Source organism: Protopterus annectens, chromosome 3.part0, assembly GCF_019279795.1.
Source record: "Protopterus annectens isolate FY-2018-M chromosome 3.part0, PAN1.0, whole genome shotgun sequence".
Taxonomy (NCBI): Eukaryota; Metazoa; Chordata; order Ceratodontiformes; family Protopteridae; genus Protopterus; species Protopterus annectens.
In genome coordinates this window covers 1,383,022,120-1,383,046,059 of record NC_056731.1, presented here as the reverse complement: position 1 = coordinate 1,383,046,059, position 23,940 = coordinate 1,383,022,120, and the positions used below count along the sequence as shown (strand labels likewise).

Sequence of the window (23,940 nt, the reverse complement as noted above, 5' to 3'; positions counted from 1 at the left end):
GAGTGTTGAGAGGCTAGCAATTCACAGTATGTGTCACAACCCTATATGGATGCTCTGGCATGCTGTCTTACATTGGGTTACCAGGCAGATCCCTGCAATCCAACAGAAGTATGAGTCCTGAAGTGGGTTGCTACCTGGAAGATGACTCATTCACCAAGGTGAAGAGTATAAATTAGAGAGTTTTTCCTTCTCATAATAACAAGCTATGCAATGACATCTGCCCCACACAGGAACAGTTTCAAAGGGTATTGCTCCCCACACGTATAAATACAGTCTCATTTTGGGGTGTTGGACTCCTATATAGTTCAGTCTCAAGAAATGTATGCATCATGTCAAGCATTCAGTAATTCCTTCCCCAGTGAACCATCTGATGATCTGCTGCCTTTTCTCAAACTAGGTTGATAAACTAGCAGAGGAAATCAACCATTTAATTGCTTAGCCAGATGCAATTTAGATTTATTTTCTTTCTCTAACCTGGTGTTTCTGCAAAACAATTAAATTGATAGAATGAAAATCAATCCACTGACAACCTTAAAGTAAAAATCAAAGAAAGAACTATATTTTTTAAATAGTCTCCAGTGATGATATACTTTGAACAAAACCACATTAGTGCTTCTTAGTAATTAATTTATTTATTTATTCATATTTTATTCGTATTTGTTTACCAATAGGCCGCGGTGGTGCAGCAGTTAGCGTTGTCGCCTCACAGCAAGAGGTTCTCTCTTCCATTTCTTGGTTGGAGCACCTTCTGTGTGGAGTCTGCATATCCTCCCCATGGTCGAATGATGCTTAAAGACATGCAGGTAGGTAAATGAGTGTACCTTCATTGGGCTGGCACCTCAGTACTGAAAAAAATCTACTGCCAATCATAAGCAGACTGGCGTTCTGCTGTGGTGACCCCTAACCGAGAAAAGCTGAAAGACATTACTATTCATATTTGTTTACCAGGATAGTACACTTATCTCAGTGGACTATTTGCAGATACACTCTGGGTGAATAGGATCACATAAGAAAAGAACAAACATATTTACAGATACAAGGATATGCTATAAAACATATACATATTTACAGATGCAAAGTATGCTACAACATTTAGTTAAGGAGCAGTTTTCAAAGTGAAAACATGGATAGAAAAATGTAATTATGCTTAGAGCTTTTGGATAACATGTAGCCATACTGACTGAGATGGCTTATGCTACAGGGAAAGCAGCATTATGTGATCTCTTATCATTAAGTCCTTCTAAAACCATTTCCATAGTCTGAGCTCCGAAATGATTCACATAAATGAAGTCATGATGCTGTATCAATAACAGAGACCATGACATTAATGCTCCTCAGAAATAAAAGTATGTGCTTACGAAATAGAAACAGAAAAGACTGCTACATTGGAAAAGTGACTAAGAAGCCAACTTAAATTATAAAAAAATACACATTATTATGCATCTTTGTTCATTACATGACGTAAGCAGACTAAAAGTATTGTGAAATACTTGATTCAATTTCATAATGCTTTGTGGGCTCTGGAACATTTCATAGGTAGTTACCAGGTTAATGAACCGAACGTCTTTGTAAAACATCTTTGTGCATCCAATATAATTCAAGAGAAACCCAATATAAAGGATCTTGCTTAAACTCAATATCTTAGCAATGACTGCCCATATCTAGGAGGGCCATAGGTGAAATCCCTAGCAGGAATTTATGGTTTCCCATCCAGTCATCCACGCTATGCTTAAACAGGGTCATAGAGGGGCTCTGTTTGATGTGACTTGGTAGCCTATTCCAGAGGAGTGGCAACCTCTGAGAGACATATCTGTCACTCCAGCAGATCCTATTTATGTCACAGGCCAGGTTAAGGTCCCTGGAGTAAGTGACCCTTGTCCCATTTGATTTGTGTATGTGCAGTATTTTAATTAGGTTTGGATCTAAAATTGCTCTGTAGGCCAAGCACAAGTATCCTCTAAGTAGTCTGTATGCTACTGAATATAGTGACAGTGGCTTCAGTCTGTCAATGCATGACATGTGCTGGAGACCCTGAATTTTCTTGGTTAGAAATCTCTGAGGTCTTTCAAGTTGCCGAAGGCACCTGGTAAGGTACATACCAAAGGGAGTATTCTACTCAATTATTGGATTGATGAGGGGAGTTATGACCTCTTTTGCTTTGAGGCAATGCCTTTGCTAATGAGGTGTGCAACATAGAATGCTTTCCTTACCACAGTAGCACATGGTGATCAAAGTTTAGGCTGCAGCCAACTTGTGTTCCCAAGTCTCTCACTACTGTTCTTACTTAGGGTATTATTATTTACATGATGTCACAAAGACATACATCTGGAGCGTCATCCCTGGGCCTCCACTGAAAATTGGCTTTGTTCCAAGTTGGACTTTCCCGGTAAACAAATGTTAAATAAAATAAATAAATAAATAAAATGATAGTCTGCAAGGATATCATTTTTAGCGAAGTGGATGATAATGCATTTTTTAGCACTGAGTTTGGGTCCAAGGCATGGAACCCCACTGGTGACAGGTCTGCTGATTGAGGTATAGTCCCCAACTTTGACTGAGGGTGATCTGTCGGTGAGCCACTTAACAACCCACCTGATGACATAAGGGTTGATATTAAACTGGGAAAGTTTATCAGTGATGCCCGAATGTGGGATTGTATTGAAGGCCTTGGCTAAGACAAGGTAGGCTGTATGCACATATTTGCCTTCATCTATGGCTCTGGTGATGTTTTTGAAGAAGTCCACCAGGTTTAACAGGCATGACCTGCCTTTGACAAAACCAAACTGTTTCTGATCAAGGGTTTGGAGATCATCTATATCCTTATTTATAAGGCCCATGATGATTCATTCCATGGCCTTATAGATAAGGCTGGTTAAGCTTATGAGTCTGTAATTCCCAGGGTCTGTTGCTGTACCACCTTTATGAAGGGGGTTTGATGGTTGCTGTTTTCCATTCAGCAGGGACAAAACCTGTACTTAGGCTATGGTTGAAGAGAGTACCTAAAGGAGCTGTTAACTCATGTCTTAGACCATTTAAAATACAAGCTGAAATGCCATCCGATCCCATACAGGCTGTGTTTTTGGCCTTGGAGAGAGCATTAATGACTTGCTCTTTAGAGATGCAAGTTTGGGGAGATGTAGAGAGAATGCTTTGTATAGTGGTTGGATGGGGAAGGGGACTGAATTTATTTTCCAAACCTGTCAGCTAATAGATTAGCTATTTTCCCAGGATCAGACGTTGCACATTCGATTCTCAGTTAGAACATCTTCTGTGTGTCGACATGCATGAATGGGCATTCCTTCATTGAAGGTTGTGGGTTAAGCCTGGCAAGCCAGCATGTAAAAATCTACTGCCAATCATTAGCAGACCGGAGTTCCGCTGTGGCGACCCCTAACCGGGAAAAGCCAAAAGACAGTATAGAGTGTATAGTGTGTGTGATGCCATCCACAGCTAGTTCAGCACACTTCTGGGTCCTACCTTTTAAGTTACAGATATAGCTGAAGAATGCTTTATGGTTATCCTTAGCCATGGTTGTTAATTTTTTTCAAATTTGCCCTTAGAAGATTTTACAGGTTGTCTTATTTCAAGCAAAGGAGGGTTTTCTTCCACTGTTGGAACATCTCTTTTTCATTCTTAGATGGCAACTTTTTCTTCTTGTTGTATAACTTATTAATGCTAAATATCCACCAGGGAGGTGTTTTTCTTGATGATCTTATTTTGATCCTATCAGGTACAGCAATGTCAATGCATTTATATAAGTGATTGTACAGGGCATTTGCGTATACTTTAATATAGTTGTCAATGCCATCTGTGGGAACAGGAGCTTGGAAATTATTTATCCCACCCCTTAGGAGGGTATAATTAACTTTGGTGAAATATTTTAGCCTGATTTCACCTAAGAGGGGTTCAAGTGTTATAGCTACTTCAAATGTGACTGATTTGTGATCAGATTTAACCAGTGAAGGTCCTACACTTGTGGTAGTGTAATGGTCACTCATGTTGGTGAGGACCAGGTCGAGAATATTTGAGCCCCTTGTGGGACTGCATACTATTTGTTCCAGGATATTAATGTTAACAAAGTCCAGGAACCTTTGTGCAAGCATGTTGATACTAGTATAAGTTTCCCAGACAATGCAGGGATAGTTAAAATCATCCATAACTAGAGTGTTTGGTTATACTTTGACTGACTCAAGTAGGTCACAGCAAATGTAGTTTGCTAGCATAAATGGCCATAAATAATGTAATATGTAATTTTAGAGTTAACTGACTATTCCACCATCCCAGAGATATGCAATAAATGGATTGTTGACTGCAAACTGTCTGTATATATTTGTGTGTGTGTGTGTGTGTGTGTGTGTGTGTGTGTGTGTGTGTGTGTGTGTGTGTGTGTGTGTGTGTGTGTGTGTGTGTGTGTGTGTGCGTGTGTGTGCGTGCGTGTGTGTGCGTGTGTGTGCGTGTGAGACAGAGAGAGAGAGAGAGATGGAAGAAAGGAATGCCAATATAATTTAGTTCCCTGCTTGACCTATAAAGTCTGTGGATGGAGTTTGCTATACATGGACTCACTATTGATTCAAATGCAACTCAACAACTTTGAATGGATGTAATTTATTTTATAAAGTATATATATATATATATATATATATATATATATATATATATATATATATATATATAGTTTAGTATTAAAATCACAATGCCAGAATGTACACATATGAACAATTCAAACTAGAGATTTTCCAATAGTTGATATGAGTACATTCTGAATGTTCAAACTAAATTCAAAGAGACGTACTACAGATCGAGGTACAGTGCGGTTAGAAAAATACATCCCTTTCCTCACTGTAGTGCGATCTTGGAGTTGGAATATAGAGTTAGGGGGGTGGGGGATGTTATTTGTAGGCGTTAGAGATTTACGGCAAGGGTGGCATTGTCATTAATTGCCGTAAAATGTCGAATTCGACTTTTTCGGCAATTACCTCAGATTTTCAATATTCTGAACACTCGAAAATCTGCAGATTCGACAATACATCTTGACATTTAATTACGAATTTTTTTTTTTTAATTTCGTAATTTTAATAGTAAATCTCTCTCTCTCTCTCTCTCTATATATATATATATATATATATATATATATATATATATATATATATATATATATATATATATATATATATATATACGGGTGTGTGTGCGTATACCAATACATAGGCAGGCAGATGGCTTATATCTAAAGTATTTACAGGCAGATTTAATTATTGAGTATTATGGTGTAGTAATCGTTTTCTGTATAATAATTCTGTGCAGCCTCAGCAGCAGAGCTAGTCAGAAGAGTAACATTCTTTCTTCATTCCTTCTATAGCTGATGCAACAACCAGTCCTATCACACCACCAACATCAAAAACAGGTAGAGTTTATCATTAAACAAATATTTTTTTTAATGATTACTGGAAAGAGTTGCATTAGAATCTAATATACTCTGAGAAGCAGGACGTTCTGTAAAGAGTGAAGAGAGCTCGTTAAAAGTCAACATTAACAGCTACATTCAATTCACATCTGGCCACACTTGTTCTTTCAACACTCCTTTTAATTTATTTGTGGTCAGTATTTTACCTTACAATGTTTTGTGATATGTTTGCAATCATGCACACACACACACACACACACACACACACACACACACACACACACACACACACACACACACACACACACACACACACACACACACACACACACAGTTAATTTTATGTGCTTACATATTCCATTTCATTTGTTTAAATTTATTATTGTCTTTTTCTGTTTTTTTATGTTTGTACTTCAGACCACATTCTTTGCTGTCTGAATGTTAGCTGAGCTGGCGGTGCAAAGATTAATTATTTTATTAACCTCATGAAATCAGAAATATTCATAGGATCATAAAAAGTTACTAGGCTATTGGCCCTGAGGTCCTTATAAGCCTAGCCAAGAGTTTAGCCCATGTATAGACAAATCAGCACTTGATGACCCTGTCCAGCAGGAACACGGGTGGAACCCCAGGAATGTATTTTCTATTTCCCATCCAGTTTTCCAGGTTGTGCTTAAAAAGGGAGAAAGAGGTACTCTGCTTGACGTGGAGAAGGAGTCTATTCCACAGATGTGGGAGTCTCTGGGACACAAATCTGTCCCGCCAATAAGTCTATTACTAAATGTTTTAAAATAAATGCAATAAGATCAATCATGTGCTTTGTAAATAAATTCCTAATTCACTGATAACAATGGTAATGCTTCTGACTTCAATGCACATACTAGATATCTTTAAATATGGTCCGAGTTTAGGAATGTGCTTGTGTATCACCAGGACTGGCCTGAGGGAAGTCAGATTGTGCATCCTTGTATCCTTTGGATGTTTCTCCTCAGATGGACGCAGAGAGAGACAGCTCAATATTGTTTACTGTTGGGTGGACGCTACACGTGCTGGCAGGAAATAGGTGCAGTGTTCTTCTGTTGCTTTTTGCACTGCCTGAATGAAAATAATGAAGCTAGAATCAAAAGCCACCCAGCTGGCTTTACATCATCTCTGTTCACCACTTTTTTTTAATTCTCCAAGTCTTTTGGGTTTCTAATACCATAACAGGAATGGGCCCCATTCCTAAGTCAAAGTGTGATTAAGGTTCATGATATTAGTATTGTTTCAATTATTGACATTGGCCAGAAGTGCTCTTCACAGCGCACCCAATGTGCCCAGTAATGACTCCTGCAGTTTGTACAGAATTACATGTATCAGTAACATATCTAAGTACAATTGTAAATGTTTTTTTAAGACCCCATTGCTCCTACTACTACTGGAACTGTCTGGGTATCCTTCTTCCACATTACCCTAATTTCTGCCTGAAAATCCTAGTATTTTATGACTTTGCGTCTCTCTGTATGTAAGACACTGTAGTCCCTTGGTGTAGCAAATTCAATGATCAATGCTACTTTTGTCTTCTTTTTCATGGACTACTATACCTGGTTTTCTCGCATCTATTTTTGAACTGGTGGTAATGGGTGATCCCATGTGATATAAACTTCATTATTTTCTATGATGCCTTGTGGCTCATGTTTCCAGTGTTTTAAACCACTTCAGTACCATAATGTTTGGACAATCCCCAAAGCAACAGTCTTGCCACATTATTATGCCTTGCAGTATACAGTCCTTCTGTCATTAGTATATCACAACCAGCAACAAGATATACGACCGTTTCCATTTCTGTTTTATAAAATCTACATTTGTCTGTATCTCCCATATGTTCAATGGACTTTATAAACCAGTATGTACATATTCCATTATCCTGGGCCACCATTAGTAACCTTTTGTCATTTGGTTCAAATTTACTTCTCCTTAACCATTCCTGCGTTCATCAACAATAGGTTGTTGCAAGAGTTTTCTATACTTGAAACTATATTTATGCACTTTCCACACTCTTGCCTTTTCCCCTGATCTACACCTTATATTCTTTCTCTCTTTTGTTTTGTTTTTTTTTGGCACATTCAGTTGCTGCCTGATTTTTATCTACTTCTGGTTTGATTTCCATTCCTGATTGACACCAACATATCTCTGGTAAACTAAGCAGGGAAGTCATCTTAGTTTATTTTCCCCATGTTTCAAAACTTTCACTACATTCAGATCTTGTGAGGTCAGCAGATATGTATGCAGTTCCGTGATTGCAGGCCTATACATGTATTCAATTGCAAGGAGGCCCATACCTCCTTCAGAACGGGGGATATATAAGCTTGGTATGCACTGACCTTTATAAATTATTTGTTGAGCCAAAAGCATCCTTGTGTTCCTGTCCAACCTATCCAAAACCTTTTGCGGCCAGTCAATCACTCCAAAAGTATAAGTTAGGAAAGGAAGAGCAAATTGTTTTATAGCTTGGATTTTGTTCCTAGATGTCAACACTGTTTTAAGTATTAATTTAAGTCTTCTAAAATATTCCTGCCAAGTTTTATTCGCATTATTCATGTTTTACTGTTGATCCTTCATCAATTCCCAAATATTATTTATTATTCAGTTCCTCATCTGATGAACTATACAGTTTTAAATCATCTGCAAAAAGAAGATGAGAAATCTTTACACTTTGTTGTTTTCTGGGAGCTAAATTGTAGCCATGACCTAATCTGTTAAGCAAAGAGCTTAATTAATGGGATAAGGGCAAGACAAAAGAGTAGCAGTGACAGAGTCACCCTGGAATATCCCCCTTTGAATTTTTATCCCTGAAATAATAATTTGTCCTTTATCATGCCTTAACTGCAAAGTGGTTTGCCACTGTTTCATGGTCACTGTAATTTTATCGATCAGTGTACAGTGTACCTTATGCATTTTTAGGCGCTCTTTTATCCATGAATGTGGGATGCTACAAATGCTTTTTTGTAGTCTATCCATGCCATACTTAGATTCTTTCCCTTTTTACAGTTCTCCATTATGACTTTATTTGACAACAAATGATCCTTTGTTCCATATGACTTTTTTTTATTACCCTTTTGTATTATTGCCATAATTGAGTTTTCTTCTTAATGACCATAAACTATGTCAGCATCAATTCCAGTGTATAGTTTATATGTCATCAGAAGGCAAGTTATTGGTCTATAGTTTTTAGGAGAACTTGCACGTTCACTCTTAAGTAGGAGCATTGTTTTTCCTGTTGTTAACCAAGCTGATGTCTGTTCTGGGTGCACATCTAAATAGTTCTTACTCATGGCTAAATCTTCATGCAAAGATGTTAATATTTTTAGCCAGAAGTTAGGTACTGCATCTGGGCCTGGGGTTTTCCAATTAAATTAACATCCACTATAGACATGTGGATGTAATTCCAGGCCACATATATTACTGTTCTGTATGAGGACCATTAGGAATGCATGAATGTTTCACTGCTCAGCAGGAAAGCATGATATCCTAAAATGGTGGACTGGAAGGGGAGGAGTTTGAGTAGTGGCAGTGGGGGGCAGTGTATATTTATTTTATTTTGAATTTGTTAATCAGGCTAGAGCATTGATCTCATCTGACCTGTATCAGTCTCAGCCTGGAGGAAAACACAATAGATGCCTGATATTTTATAAAGAGTGAATGACAAATTGCAAGATATACGTGTATTATATACAAAATGAATTTCAGAGTTGGTTTCAGGTTATAAAGACAATAGTCACATGACATTATATATAGAGTGACTGACAAAACACAATATAACAACATTGTATAAGCAACCAATGCAGAAGGAAGTAGGGTAGGAAGATGTTATGTTATATGACCACAGAGACAGTAGTTGCATTTTCTCTAGGTTTTGTAATAGTCTTTTAGTTCTGATTAGAAAATGGGGGAAGAGGAATTATCTTTAACAAGAAAATAGTGATATTCCCATAGTTTAGGAACTGGGACTGATAAAGCATGGTCTGTGCAATGAAGCCTTTTTTAAGGGGTCTGAATAGGGATTGGGGAGGGCTTGAGTAGATAAAAATTTTAAGGATATATGTTGGTTCATCTCTGAGGAGTAAGACAAGAATCTCATGTGCTTGTTCAGCTGGTTGACCTACAACCAGATCAACTCCAGTGCATTTCAAGAGTGTCATTTTTAAACTCCGAAATAAAATATTCAAGGCGGCACAGCTCTAGGAAAACTGTCTGAATTCCTCTGCTAGGAAATAAACCACCACACTCGAATGCTTAAACAACCACAACTTATTAAACAGATCAATTACACAAAACACATTTATCAAGCATTATTCAGCTTTGTCTTTATACATTCATAAAATTCACTGCTCAATCTTTAATCAATTTGTTTTCATTTTAAACATTCCATATTGATTTATGTTACTTTCTCACAACTTCAGTCAATAAACAATCAGTATTTTCAGTCTAAGGTTAGCTAAAGGCATAAAGCCCCTAGCTATACATTTTTGCAGCCCATATCCACAACCTGTTTAATTTTAACCAATCATAACTAAGCTTACCACTTTAGGTTTGCTCAAGATTGACTAAGGCTGCAACAGCTGAAAACAATAATTTAACAGTATACTTCATAGGGGAGCCGCTCTTTTACTTTACTCCTAATTATACATTTTTCCAGCAGAAAACATTCTTGCTGGTCAGAGAACACAGCCTTCTCCTTGCAGCAAACCTAGCAAGATGTATCCCCAATTCTCTGCTGTAGGGGAGATGTCACCCAAGATCTGCATCATATCACATGTGACCACCATCCTCTAGAAAAAGCCATGCTCCATTCCATCCAGGAAGATCAGCTATGCCATAAAAAGCCAGTTTGGCCATTATTTATTCCACAGCTTCATTGACATCTACTTGGCATTAGACCATCATTGGAGGGAATAACCTGTTCATTATGCAAACCTACATACACTTTGTCAACTGATGAACGATCATATTCCAAAACAGAACCATAATACTGGAACAAAATGCCTCAGAACTTCAAATGCATCATGTTAGTACAAGATTTCAGAAAATGTCTAAAAAACACAATAAAAATCAACTCAATATCATTGTTTTGACAATCATATGTAATTTGGCATTGCATAGCACTAGTTTCACTAGCTTCTATGCAAGCATACCACTACCTTCCATTATGTAGCAATTAATTATTTACCATTCATTTATCCATCTACTTATGTCTCCATAAATTCCAAATCTCTCCTTTACACTTATTGCTTTGTCCCTAAATTGATCAGGCCTTCCACCCAAGTGAAGCAGAGCCCGTCCCTCACCTTATTCAAGGGAAACCTAAACCAGTGGATGGGAAATAATAAATACCCAGGTCTAGCATTAATATCTAAGGGACATATGCAGCCTATAAATCTTGCCCTAGCTTACATATATCCCTTACAATAACCTCTAAGACATATAAACTTATGGGATAAAATTGGGAGGCTTGGCCCCAGTGGCCATTAGCCTAGTGTATACCTATAAATCTAATCATTTCTTATTTTCTTCCCTCTAATGTCCTCTGTTTAATCACATACCAGTGCCCCATAATATCTACCATTTCTGCTACTTACCTTAATACTCATTACTCACCTACTCTTTACTTCAAACTCTACCAGCTACAGTTTGCAGTTATACTTCTACTATAATTATGTTGTTAGTACATTTTGTATTCAATTTATTATAAATACTTGTACTATAATTACATTATTTGTGTATTTTGTATTCAATGCATTATAAATAATGTAAACAGTGTATTGTTGCATTTTACTGCTATTGCACTTGAAGTTTCAGCTCTACTTGTGGTAATTTACTGTATTTCATTGACTGTTTGGCCCAGGCCATACTTGAAAAGGGTCTTTGGACCTGAGCATCTACCAAGTTACAAATGTATAAATAAGTAAATAAATAGCCATATACTCTGCACCACAAAATAAGAGAGACAAGTCTATAGCTTTATAGGTATATACTAGGCTAATGACCACCAGGCTCTTTATTCTCTTAGCAGTTCCATCCAACTCAAATCTGTCCCTATACATCATGGGTGTTTATTAGGAGGTATTAGGAGGGGGTATTTTAGTTAGGACATTTCTAAGTTATGTGTGAGGGTATGTTATTTTGGGCATTAATGTTTGCCTCTTTCAGTCAGAGACATGGGGTCCAGATCAGGGGTAAATTTACAAGTTCCCATCCATTGGTCAAGGTTATATTTAAGTAAAGCTAGGGATGAACTCTGCTTCACATGGCTGGCGAGCCTGTTTGAGAACACGGGGATCATCTGAGACACATATCTGTCTCGCCAACATGTCTTATTTATGTCACAAGCAAAATTTAAATCCTTGGATCTAGTGTTTCTGATGCTGTTCATTTTGTGGATGTGCAAAAGGTCCATCAGAGCCGGATCCAAAGATGTCATGTATGTCAGGCATAGATAGCCTCTCATTAACCTATAGGAGACAGAGTATAAAGATAAGGCTTTAAGGTAATCTGCATAGGACAATGTGTTTATACCCTGGATTTTCTAGTAAGAAACCTTTGTGGGAGTTCCAACTGTTGCATATGTCTGGTCAGATACAAGTTGAGGGGGATATTATACTCACTGATGGGTCTAACAAGGACTGAATAAAGTGGCACTATGTCTTCCCTGGACCTGGATGCCATGCCGTTACTTATAAGTTGGGTGACACATAATGATTTTCTTATTACTTTGGCCACATATTGTTCTAAGGCCAGATTATAGTCTACCTATGTCCCCAGATCCCTGACTACTGGGTCAGTTCTTATGGGTGTCTTTTCAGTGGAGAAATTAGCATGAGTGGCAGTTTTCCCAAAAGACACTATAATGTAGTTCTAAAGTTGCCACAGCTGAAGAGCTCTGCTTAACAGCATAGCTAATAGGGTAACAAGGCTTTCCATTCTTGCTAGCCAATTTTTCTAGCAGAATGTATTCATGCTAGCTGAGGAGCATAGCCTTCTTCAAAGTCCTCTATCTGTGTGGGAGGCATCTGCCTAAAGTGCAGATCTCTCAACTGCCCATATTTTGCAAGAAATGTTCCTATTTTCATGCCCAATTTACCCCTGCACAGGATGTCCCTATTTTTCAGGTATGTCCATATTTTTAGGCTTGATTTACCTCTTCATATAATTTTCTGAATCTTCTGCATCACTCATGATTTTGGAACTGTCTAGTACTCAGAAAACCACACTATATGACCAGCATACTAGTAGCAACAATAATTTAAAGACAGAGGACAACATATACATCTTACATCTCCTTTTTTCTGAAGCAAAAGTAAATGATCCTCTGTGGTAGAATTTTGTAGTACAGTTCAGTAAAGTCAACAGATTTTACACTGTCTCCTTGGAAATGTGCTAATATTTTTCCATCACTTTGTCACATTCTGTTTTTTTAACGTGCTTTTTGAGCCCACATTCCTACCGGAAGCTGGAAGAGTTATGTGCTATTTGGTATTCAAATGTTATGCTAATTAGATATATTGATATTTAGCTGGATATACTTATTTTTCAAGGCTCTTGTTCCAACTTTCAATGTATGAAGGTTGAGAGGTATGTCTAGTGCACTTTAACATCAGATCATATGACCACCGATATTTTGAAGGTAGTATTCGACAAGGTATATATAGTCTTCAGACTTACTTGTCTTGTGGTTCCTATGATCCTATGATCTAGGAAAGGTCATAGTAAAACTTTTGCCAACCCATTTAGGAATATTAACTATCCCTTTGTAAGAAACATCAGCTGTCCTGTAGCCTTACTGGCATCCACTTTACATCAGCCCAACAGAGGAGGGAACAACCCTCACACCTTATGTTTCAAAACAAGGGAGAAGATCCTATCAGAACTGTAGTTAGGATTGGGGAGAGGGTGAATGGTGCTGCATGAATTTCATAGATTCATAGGTTTGTTACGGCTCTGGAGCCTAAACCCTACTATAGCATGGGGGGTCACAATAGTCACCCTCAGTGAACCTACCTACCTAAAGCATTCTGTGCATCTAGTCCACATTCCAAACATTTCATGAATTGAGGCTCAATTTTCCTTTTTCTTACCCAAGTAGGATAATGGCCAGTTTTGTTAAGTTTTATAATACCACTAGTTGATACCAACTGTCTCCAACCACTGCTTTTGCAGCTCTCCTTCCCCTATCCTTCCCCTATCCTTCTCCATGTCCTATAGTAAAGGCATGATTTGCAAGTTAAGTCCGTCTTTATATCTGACAAATGTATCCTATGTGGACTTAACCATTGTGGATCCTTACTTCTAAATTCTGGATATAATATTATTATGAATCCAGTTGACTAGGTACGACAATTAACACATATCTTCAGTCTTCCTAGGTTCTTAATACTTCTTCTCTGTTTCCAAACTAGCCTATTAATAGTTGTGAACTAAATCACTTTCATAACAGGAACTTGCCTTTTAAGCAACAAAATGCATTTTATTATCTTACCGGTGAGATCCTTTTACTAATGCACATAAAATTATTATACTCCAGATGAATAAATACCATGTTGGGCTTTGCAAATCTAGCAAACATTTCAGATAAAATTGGTCATAACTAAGGACAGGTAATCTCACTGAAGCCCCACCAAAGAAAATTCAATTTCATGTTATCTAGGTCTAAATTCTTGCTTCTCTGTCCTGTAAAGAAATTAATGTCCCACCAGGAAGATAGTTTTGTGGCCTGCAAGGAGAAAGGAAGGGTCAGTAAAAAGCCATAGCAAATCTATTCATTTATTCCTGAACCTCCTTAACCCCATCTCTTTTATTTTACCATTTATTTGATTTTTATTTAATGTAGTGTCCCAAGCCCCAGATGATCATCTACCAGCCCTATTATTAACTTCAATCAGAGTTCCTTCTTTAAAGAAATCTAAAGCCTTCCCACAGGAATGACTTAAAGATTGACTTAAATTGATACTACCTTCTGTGAGACTGGCTTGCAACCACCTCGTATTTCTGCCTTTGTACCCTCTGATGGTGTTACAGACACCAAATCTGGTCCCCTGGTCCACCTGTTAGCTTAACAGTGTGCATGTAACCAACTAACTAAGCAAATTAGGACTACATATCCTTTATGAAATATGACCTACTGCTCTTTACCAAATTGATCCATCTTAGAGGCCCTTAAGCAGATAACTACCCAGTCAATCATAACTGCAGCATTGCCCAAAGTTTGAGGCTGCTCATTGCCCAACTCTCTCCCACCATCAATTCCCTGATTTGAAATGCCACACTGTATAACATCAGAGGTGGTACCACTAAGGAGCACAGATGAGTTAACCCTAACTAATTTCGTACAACCTCCCAAATAATATAGGCAATAGGTCTTCACCTAATGCTTGCCTCTTCCTAGTGTGTCTGTAAGTAAGCCCCACCCTTCAGCAGTCTACCAGCTGGCCAATGATTTATGAAGTCAATAATGCCTTTGAGTTGAAAAGCAAAACACAGAACAGCTAGATGATCACAAATTGTTCTGACCTTCTTACCTAGTTGCTATCTGCGCAACAAATACATCAAAGACAGGCCCTCAGATGATCTCCTTTCCTGCTGGGATAACCCACTCACAGATGTGTTACAAGCTCCATTGTAAGCCCTTTATGTACTAACAGCCCAAGAAATGTATGAATTTCCAGTTCCCAACCTTCTGATGATTCACCAGCTAGAACAGATTCATCTTTGGAACCATGGCCTGAAACCTAGATAATTGAAAGAGTAACAGACTATCATCCACTTCATCAGTTGCAGCATGCAGGAATAAACACATTAATATTCACATATTCTACTGCTAATCTTTTAAATAAAAGCTTGAGCTCTAACAGGGTTAGCTGAACTCAAATTCAGTGCATACCCCAGTGCCTGTTTATCTAACACAGATTTGTGCTTGCTAATTATGTAGCCCCACACTAGTGCTGCTGCCAAAATAGGCATTGATTCCAGAAAAGTAAAATCTAGAGTCTTACTCCCTGCATATTCTTTTAGCCATAAGCAAACAAACCACTGACCATTCAAATATTCTTTTCTCCCTGATACATTTGTATATATTTTTAAGATGGCATTAAAATGAAGCCCTATTGTACTGCTGTAAGGACTACCCCAATCAATAAATCTAGCCTCACCTGCCTATTGATCCTTACTTTGTGATATAAAATTTGTTCATATCCTAGTAAATACTCTGCTGGGGACAACTGCTCTACAAATAAAGCTGAGTTACCAAGTAATAATATTACCTTGCCAAGCCTTCTCTTTTTCCTTATCTTTCATGTCATCAGCTTTGTCTGTAAGTGAATCAAGCTTGTCTTTAGGCAATTTAAAATACAGGGATAGAATATCAATTTGCAGAACTAAAAATGTCAGGGTTTTTGTTAATCCCTCTAACTAATCCATCACCAATGGTGCTTCTAAGTCCTGACACAACTTTTGAATGTTGTCTACCATCCGCCATCTGATTCTCTCCTGCCCATCGACAATGATCAGAAATTCATCTGGGATATAAGTTGTCCTTCTTCCTGAAGCAATGGATTCTCATATCCAGTGCAAAGCAGTGCTAAAATTGACAAATATCACACAAACTACCACATACCCTATACACATAGCATTGTCATAAAAGCATATTTCACCCTTAGCATCATACTTAGCAACTATCATTCTTCCCTATGGATGGGAAAAAAATGAAAAGCAGCTGCTGTGACGACCCTGGCCAGTCACTGGTCTTCTACCACATATATGATCCTGATAGTATCCTCCAAGCATGGCTATTGCACACTAGGAGAAATGGTGAATGACAGTATCATCTAGCATCATTTTGGGGGAAGATTAGACCCAAATGTGAACCTTTAAAAAGCAGAATTGTGGGAGAATCTAAAGGTCCTGTAACCATATCAGCTTGGACTTCCTTCTCTAATAGCTTCCTTGCAACATCATGTTCCCCAAATACTGACTTATACTCTTTACATTTCTAAATGTCCAATATAAGTGGATGTGCACACAGTGAAAACACCCACTTAAAATCCTGCACTAATACTGCAGCAATTTACTCCCGAGGGTAACTCTTCCAGTAGCAGCTAATGTTCACAGCTGACTGAAGTATTAATTACACCATTCTTTTACCTGGCTCTTGCAACTAACCGTCTCCTCATATGATAGGACCCAATACTTCTCTCTCTCTCTCTGTTCTCAGAATGCCCCTACTTTGTTACCATCTTGTGGACTAGCCAGTTGCTGTCAAGCACCACTTGACAGCTCATTCTTAAAGCATTTGATAACCAAATGCTGCCCAGTGCAGGGCATACACATTTATGGAAACCTGACAAGAGTTACAGTTGCCCTTTGTGGTATTAAGAGCCCATCAGTGCTTGTGAAGCAGCCTCTGCTGCTCCCCAGTGACACACAGCTGGGTTTGTATGCATCATAACTGACAACTAAATAAAAGGACACATCTCATTCCACTTAAGAGGCTTATCAACTGCCACTTGCTTTCAAAACATTAATCATACATTAACCATTCTTGCTCCCCTTGTATCATCTACACCTGTCTGATAATCAAAAAATAAACAGCATTGGGAAAGCCTATTCATACTTTTTTTCCATGATAACTGCCATCAAGTAAACAAATCCCAATGCCCAACTGTGTGTTAACCTTGCAGTAACTTTAAAGGTTGTATTTTCTTGGATGTAGACAGTGTTACTGTGAGGTCTTTTACCTCAGGATGATCTAGCGCCATTATTCTTTTAATCCATATGCATCCATCAGATCAAAGATTTCAGCATATTCTCTTTTCAATACTTTTTTAAATTTTTCTACCTATGATATATGGACCTCAATATGCCCCCTTTGCCTACTCTCAGAGCTGTTGTCTCCTTGATTGGATGTTGAACTAGTGTTATCCAACCCCAAGTCCCTTGCTTTCTACTACAGAGCAGCAAAGGACCTAACAGACAATCACTCAAAAGGAATTCTGTGCCTCCTCCATGACTACTTTCCCATGACCTGTGATCCCAGTACCAAGTGTCATCTAACTCTTAATTTGTGTACTCCATCCTGTCCCAAGCATTTAAGAAATCCTTAAATGCAATCCTCAGCTCCCTCAATAGAATTATCCATTTCTAACATGAAGTACATAATAGCAGATGAAGCATAATCCTGCTGACATCTGGAAAAGACTTTCACTCCTCTGATTTGACAAGCACGTTGTACTGCTGTGCTCCCCTTCCTCAGCCTGCTGCTTGGGTTTCATATTTTGCTGCCTAATGGATCTGGTCTATTCTGAAGATAACTGCTCCCATTTCCTCGTTTCTGTACCTCCATGCATTGCTGACCTGACAGAGTTCTGATGTACTACTTCAGAAAGTTCTGAAGCCTGAGAGACAAAGGTTCCCATCCTCATGGTTTGTTTCATACATACCTATAGTACAAAGGGAGAGGAAAATAGAATTTGGTACATGTGCTTCCAGTATCTTACTTACCCTTACCCATCCCCCCCCTGACCCTACCTGTTTTCTCTATCAGTTTTACAGCTGTGTGAAGATCAATGTATAAATTAATATAACATTTATTTATCGTTTGTTTCCACAGGGTATGGATATTTCATGCATTTTAGCACCAGGACAGGCACAGAAATGTATAATGCTTTCCTAGAAACCAGAATTCTCTACCCTAAGCGAGGACTTCAGTGTTTACAGTTCTATTACTACAACAGTGGTAATGAGAATGACACGCTCAACATCTTTGTGAGAGAATATTCCGGCAATCATTTTGACAGTCATTTGTTACACATTGGAAACGTAACAGGTATGTGAAAACTAAACTGAAAATGACTGCTACTTTTAATTCATACTCTGTTAATTATGCTCATGATGCATAAGCACTCTGCTAAACAAAATATAGAAAGCATGCCAATAAAAGAAACTTGCCAATAAAATGGCCTTAAGACAGTGCAAATACTTACAGGATTACTCTGTTCCAGTATTTTTCTTCCTCTTTTCTTCTGTCTGTTAAGGAGCACCCATGTTACAGGGAACACATAATAACCCCTCATGTGGTAATAGAGCCTTCTCTATACTTGGGCCCTACATCTTGCAACACCCTACTTCAGAAACATCTAGTACAAAACCTGTCTTCATGTCATGAAGGGATGAAGCCCTGTCTGTAATCCAGATGACCCAAGTTCATTTTGTGGTTCTGGCACTGGAGGAAGAGCTGGGCAGTGGGGATGAAAGTGACCAGTATGAAATTGGTTCACCCAGACTGGGAGAAGAGGGGGGTCTGCCAGCAATGAAACACTCCCTGGGGAAGACCAAAGAATATTTCCCAATAACGAACAGGCTGCAGATCACTTGGTAGCCCCAGTAACGAAGAGGCTGCAGATCACTTGGTAGCTGCCGGGGGGGGGGGTCATGAGATAGTTGGCATTGTAGGTGATAATGATCATGATGTCACATTAGCTCTGACTCAGTTAACTCAGTTAAGGTTTCCCCATCCCTTGTATATCTAACCCCCCCCACCGCACCCCCGGCTACATATGGGATTCCTACCTCCTGGCTCTTGCCCTTTTTAAAGGAGGAGTGTTAATTTCACCTATAAAATGTTAATGTCATTAAAGTCATTCTCTACCTGGAAAATAGGGGACTCACCTATGTCTTGCATTATGGCAGGATTTCATTGTACCCCTTGCCCTCCTAAATGGAGGGAGAGGAAGAAGGTACATACTTCTAGAACCTAAAAACATTCTGAACCATCACACTGACAAAACAGAGGAAATGTACCTTTATCTTAGAATATTATCCATCCTTCACTCCTTACCTCTCTGTTGCTTACCTTTCTTCTGTTTCATTCCCTTATTTTCACTCTGTCTTTTCTTACCAGACAAATCCTGTTCATACTATTTAAAGCTGCTGTGATTGCTCTCTTACCTTTTATAATTACCTTAACTCTGACTTGGATAAAACAATTAAGCAAATAAATTCATTATAAGACATAGGGCAGGATTCACGAAGCCTCCGTGTAAGAGTTACAAGGCTTACACGGAGGCTGCAGTTAAACGGTGTGACGTCAGCATGTCATGCATATGCATGAGGGCATGCTGAATCACACCTAAGGCTTACACGGTCTGTGGAAGACAGTAGGGGGCGTGTCTATGGCCGAGCCCTGCAAGCAGACATGCCCCCAGAAGAGTAAAAGTGCCTAAAGTAAACCCCCATGACAGAGTACATGGAAATGTGAATAAACACAACACAACACATGCCCCCACAGACTATGAACATAAAATTATATAAATGAACATGTTATATTTTTTTTAAATTGTAAAGATGTTTGCCCGTGAGTGCACTCGTTTGCGCGGGCGTGCCCGTAGCTCAGCCACAGTTAGCAGTAAGTGGAAAAGCATATAAGAACTAACTATGCAAAGTAAGCCAAAAAGCAATAGTGTAGCGGTAGAGACATCGACTGAAAAGCAGGCAGTCATGGTTCGAACCCCCACAACATCAATTTTTATTTTTAGTGAAATAAGCACGAAACAAGTCCCTGACATATATGTACATATATAAAATTATATTTATGTAAAATGTAATGAAATAGGCCATTTATTTTGAAGAAATGTGAGATAACAAAATAATAAAAGATGCCAGATGTGCCTATAGCTGAGCTACAGTTTAACAAGTTGAGTGCATCTGCCCGTAGGTGAGCAGTGGTTTAACAGGTGTAAAATGAGTGCCCGAAGGTGAGCAGTGGTTCAACAGGTGCAAAATGAGTGCCCGTAGGTGAGCAGTGGTTTAACACGCTGAAACTGTGTGCCCCTAGCTGAGCTGAGCATAATATGCGTGCTTACAGCCAAATGAAGCGTAAACCAGCGTACCCCCTTTTGCGCGGAGCTGCGCACCGCGCCAACAAGCTAACCGACGGACAACGTTGAGCAAGCTGTAACAAAACTGCCTTTACACAGACACACCTCCTAGCCTGTCTAGACAGTCATAAAATACAGTGGCCAGGTTCAAACCCAGGATACCATGCACCATAGTCAAGGTACTGAACCACTAAGCCATGACAGCTGTACTTAGAAATGCAGTAATAGCAAATATATAGGAATGAATAGAAAGAGGAGCATGACAAAGCAGGTTTTGTGAAGCTGATACAATTCCAAAATGGTCAATCACAGGTAAGTGCGGGAAAAACGGCATATATAAGCCCCATAGGCGGGAATACACAGCATAACTGATTGTAGAACTAACTTGCAGCCAGAATGTCAGGAGTAGGTGAGGGTAGTTGCTTCCGAGCACAGAGGTGGGGCATTGAGGAGTCCAAATATATGGTTTGGCTCCTTGTCCACAATCATGTGGCCCAACTCATGCAGGGCCAGGTCCTGTGGGGAACATATAGGGCTGAGGTGTGGGACCGGTTGGCTCATGATCTTACCAGTGCCACAGGGATTCCAAAGACTGGTGAGCAGGTCTGTCACCACCATGCGGACCTGAAGAGATGGAAGCAGGACCAACTGACCCTTTGGATCCAGGAGGCCCGGCAAATGCCCAACACCCCACTACTGAGTAAGTCACATCTAATTATGTATGTAAGAAATTAACCTAGCTGATATTATGGAGATGTGTATTCCAATATTACTTTATTTATATTACAGCTGCAGGTGTCCGTTCTGTGAACCGCAGAGCCTATGGCAATAGGCTGGTGCGGTTGTGCCACCAGGCAGGTCAGTAATCCTCTCCCTGTAACTGTAAATAAATATAAAAGTATGACAGTTAGCAAAAGAGTGCAGTGTAGTCACTAAGTAATAAAATGTGCAAGTAACAGTGTAAGAGTGTTTGCAAGTATTGCTTGATTACAAAAGTGTGTTGCAGTCTGTAATCCAAACAGAAAAATGAAAATGTCTGAAATAAAGTCTGAAATAAAGATGCCCCACCTGTAATATAATAGTACACAACCTGCAGAAGGCTGAAAGTACAGCTGAGAAGATGAGCAAAACACATGTGTGAAATATATCCCTGTTGAAATACTGAAACATGACAGAAGTGAGACTGTTGGAAAGGATTGTAATAACTACAGGTAAAACATGTCAATAAAGCCTAGAAGTAAGTACCATCCTGAATTGTAAAAATAAAACAAGTGAGAGAGTGTGAGAAAGAGTTATGAATCCACCAATAAAGTAGTAATAACTCCTGAATAAAGTATACTGCAGTCAGTACAGAATGAAATGAATGTGACAAGCAGAACCAAACTGAAATGTGTTCAAAATGTTCCTGCAGCTGGAATGTGTATCCCAAAATCTGGATATGTTGCTCTCAGTCTGCAATATGCAGATAGTATGATTGTCTGAAATACCAAACATCCACAGTTGTCTATAGCTATATAAAGCAAATGTAGCAGGATGATGTAGCTGAACAGAGCCAGATATGAATGTGTATGAATAAAATGAAAATGTATATTGATGTAGCAGTAACATTCCTATCACCAACTTGAAGTAGTTATCACATAGGAAACTGTAGGTAGAACTGTAGTGTGTATATATCTGCAGCTATTAGAAATGTACAGCATATGTATTGGTATTTGAAGGTGTTAATTATATTTTCTTCACCCTACCCTATAACCACATATAATCCATTCCACGTGAAATTGGTATGTGCAATCACAATTAACACCCCTGGACATTTGTCCTGTTGGGTCATACATATTTGCATGTACGTTGATGCATCTGCCCTGTTCATACATCCAAACCTGATGGCCTGTTGCCATCAATCAACCATGCATGTTGTTGGACTGTGTATTGCTGTTCAAATTATGCATGTGTTATGCTCGCTGTTCAATGGTGTGAATCTCTGGGTGTTTGGTTAATGGGAATACTAATGCATGCTGTTACAACTAATTGCGAATGGTATTGTATGTTACTAACCCAGACTGTCATGACATAATGCAAAACATAGGATGACAGGGAAGGCGGGTTCCAGCGGACCCACCTCTCCCACCTCAGCTGGCGAGTGCACCTGGCAGTAGTGCCCAGTCCAGACCCTCCTCCGGTGGCCCTGTGCCACCTGCGGGTGGAAGCGCTGCAGGGGATGGGGCTCGTCCCCCCTCTGCAAGTGTGGCCGGAGGAGAACCACCACTCACCCTCTGTAACGTCCGGACTGTGGTGCGTAGGGAGATCCAGGAAGCTGTTCTTGGGCCCCTACGCCAGCTTGAGGCACAGGTGGCACAACTAACGGGCATGCCTGCTGCCCGGCCTACACAGCCCCCAGCACAGCCCTGTCCTGGGCAGTGAAGGCACAGTGGCAACTGCCCATGGGTGGGGATATCAGTTCCACTGTTGCCATCTGTGGGCTCATGGGCTCTGGATATCCAAACATCCATCCCTGTCAATTGTGTAACCCCCCACACACACACGTGTCATACACCGCCCCTGTATGCGTCTTGTTTGTCTTGTCTGTTGACCTACCCAACCTACCTCCCCAGCTATACCGACTTCCTTTACCTGACATACCACTCTCACCTGAAAAAAAAAAAAAAAAGGGCACTCTGTACCCACAAAAAAATTACGCCCCATACATAGCTGCCCACTTCGCACACATGTCTGCTGGACATGGAAACTGTCAATTACAATTGGCTGTACAACAAGTATTATTGTTGTCCTTACACCTCTCTCAGGGGTGGAAGGTTTCAAATCTCACACCAAATTACAAACATATGCACAGCTGTTGCTGATGAAGAAATGGGCAGCTATGGGCCTTACCTACATCCCTCCTGCAAAACCCAAGCTTGTTTCCCTACTGTCTTACCCTCTTTGTGACCCCTTTTTTGCCACTTTCCTGTCTCCCCATTTTCATTTCTTTCAAAGAAAATAGCTGGTGCGCATGAGTAAGCACTTTTAAGCGGTTGTAAGCGGGTGTGCGTGGAGTTGAACGCCAGTGCGCATGCGTGAGCTCCACGCAAACCAGCGCTAACCCGGTTACAACTGCTTAAAAGTGCCTTAGTCACTCTGAATGACAGGTCCTGTAGTCTGCTCAAAAGCAAAATAAAATCCCACTGTCAGTCCCGAACCCAAGACCTTGGAAACAGTAGTCTGCATGACTTACCACTAAGCCATGACTGTTATACATGAGCATTTTGCTACAATAAATATATCATGTAATAGTAGGAATGAATGTAAAGGGAATATAGGATGTGTAGTACACAAAGCATGTCATGTATATTTACTGTCAAATCTAGTGGATTTCTATAATAGTAGTGTGTGAACAGAAACAGCCATGCTAGTTGGTCGCTAGTAGGTAATAATGTCAATGTAGCACCTTGCAAGCCACACACATACTCACAGCAGGATAATCACTGCCCATACCCCACAACCTGTTACAGGAACACATCCGGACCAAGTAATAAAATATGTGGAGCAAAGGGCCAAAATCAGGGACATATTACAAATAATGTTACAACAAACTTAGACAGTTCAGAGAGTAACAGGTTCTGCATTTTGTTG

At 39.4% G+C, this 23,940-nt stretch overlaps 1 protein-coding gene across 1 annotated transcript in view; it reads left to right on the top strand.

Annotated features, from left to right (window-relative positions):
- LOC122797076 (meprin A subunit beta-like) overlaps nt 1-23,940 on the top strand; it is an 896,893-nt gene that overhangs the window by 642,827 nt on the left and 230,126 nt on the right. Inside the window, exon 5 of the mRNA XM_044065851.1 lies at nt 18,045-18,260. Within this exon, the coding sequence (XP_043921786.1) occupies nt 18,045-18,260 (216 nt within the window). The remainder of the gene's footprint in view (nt 1-18,044; nt 18,261-23,940) is intronic.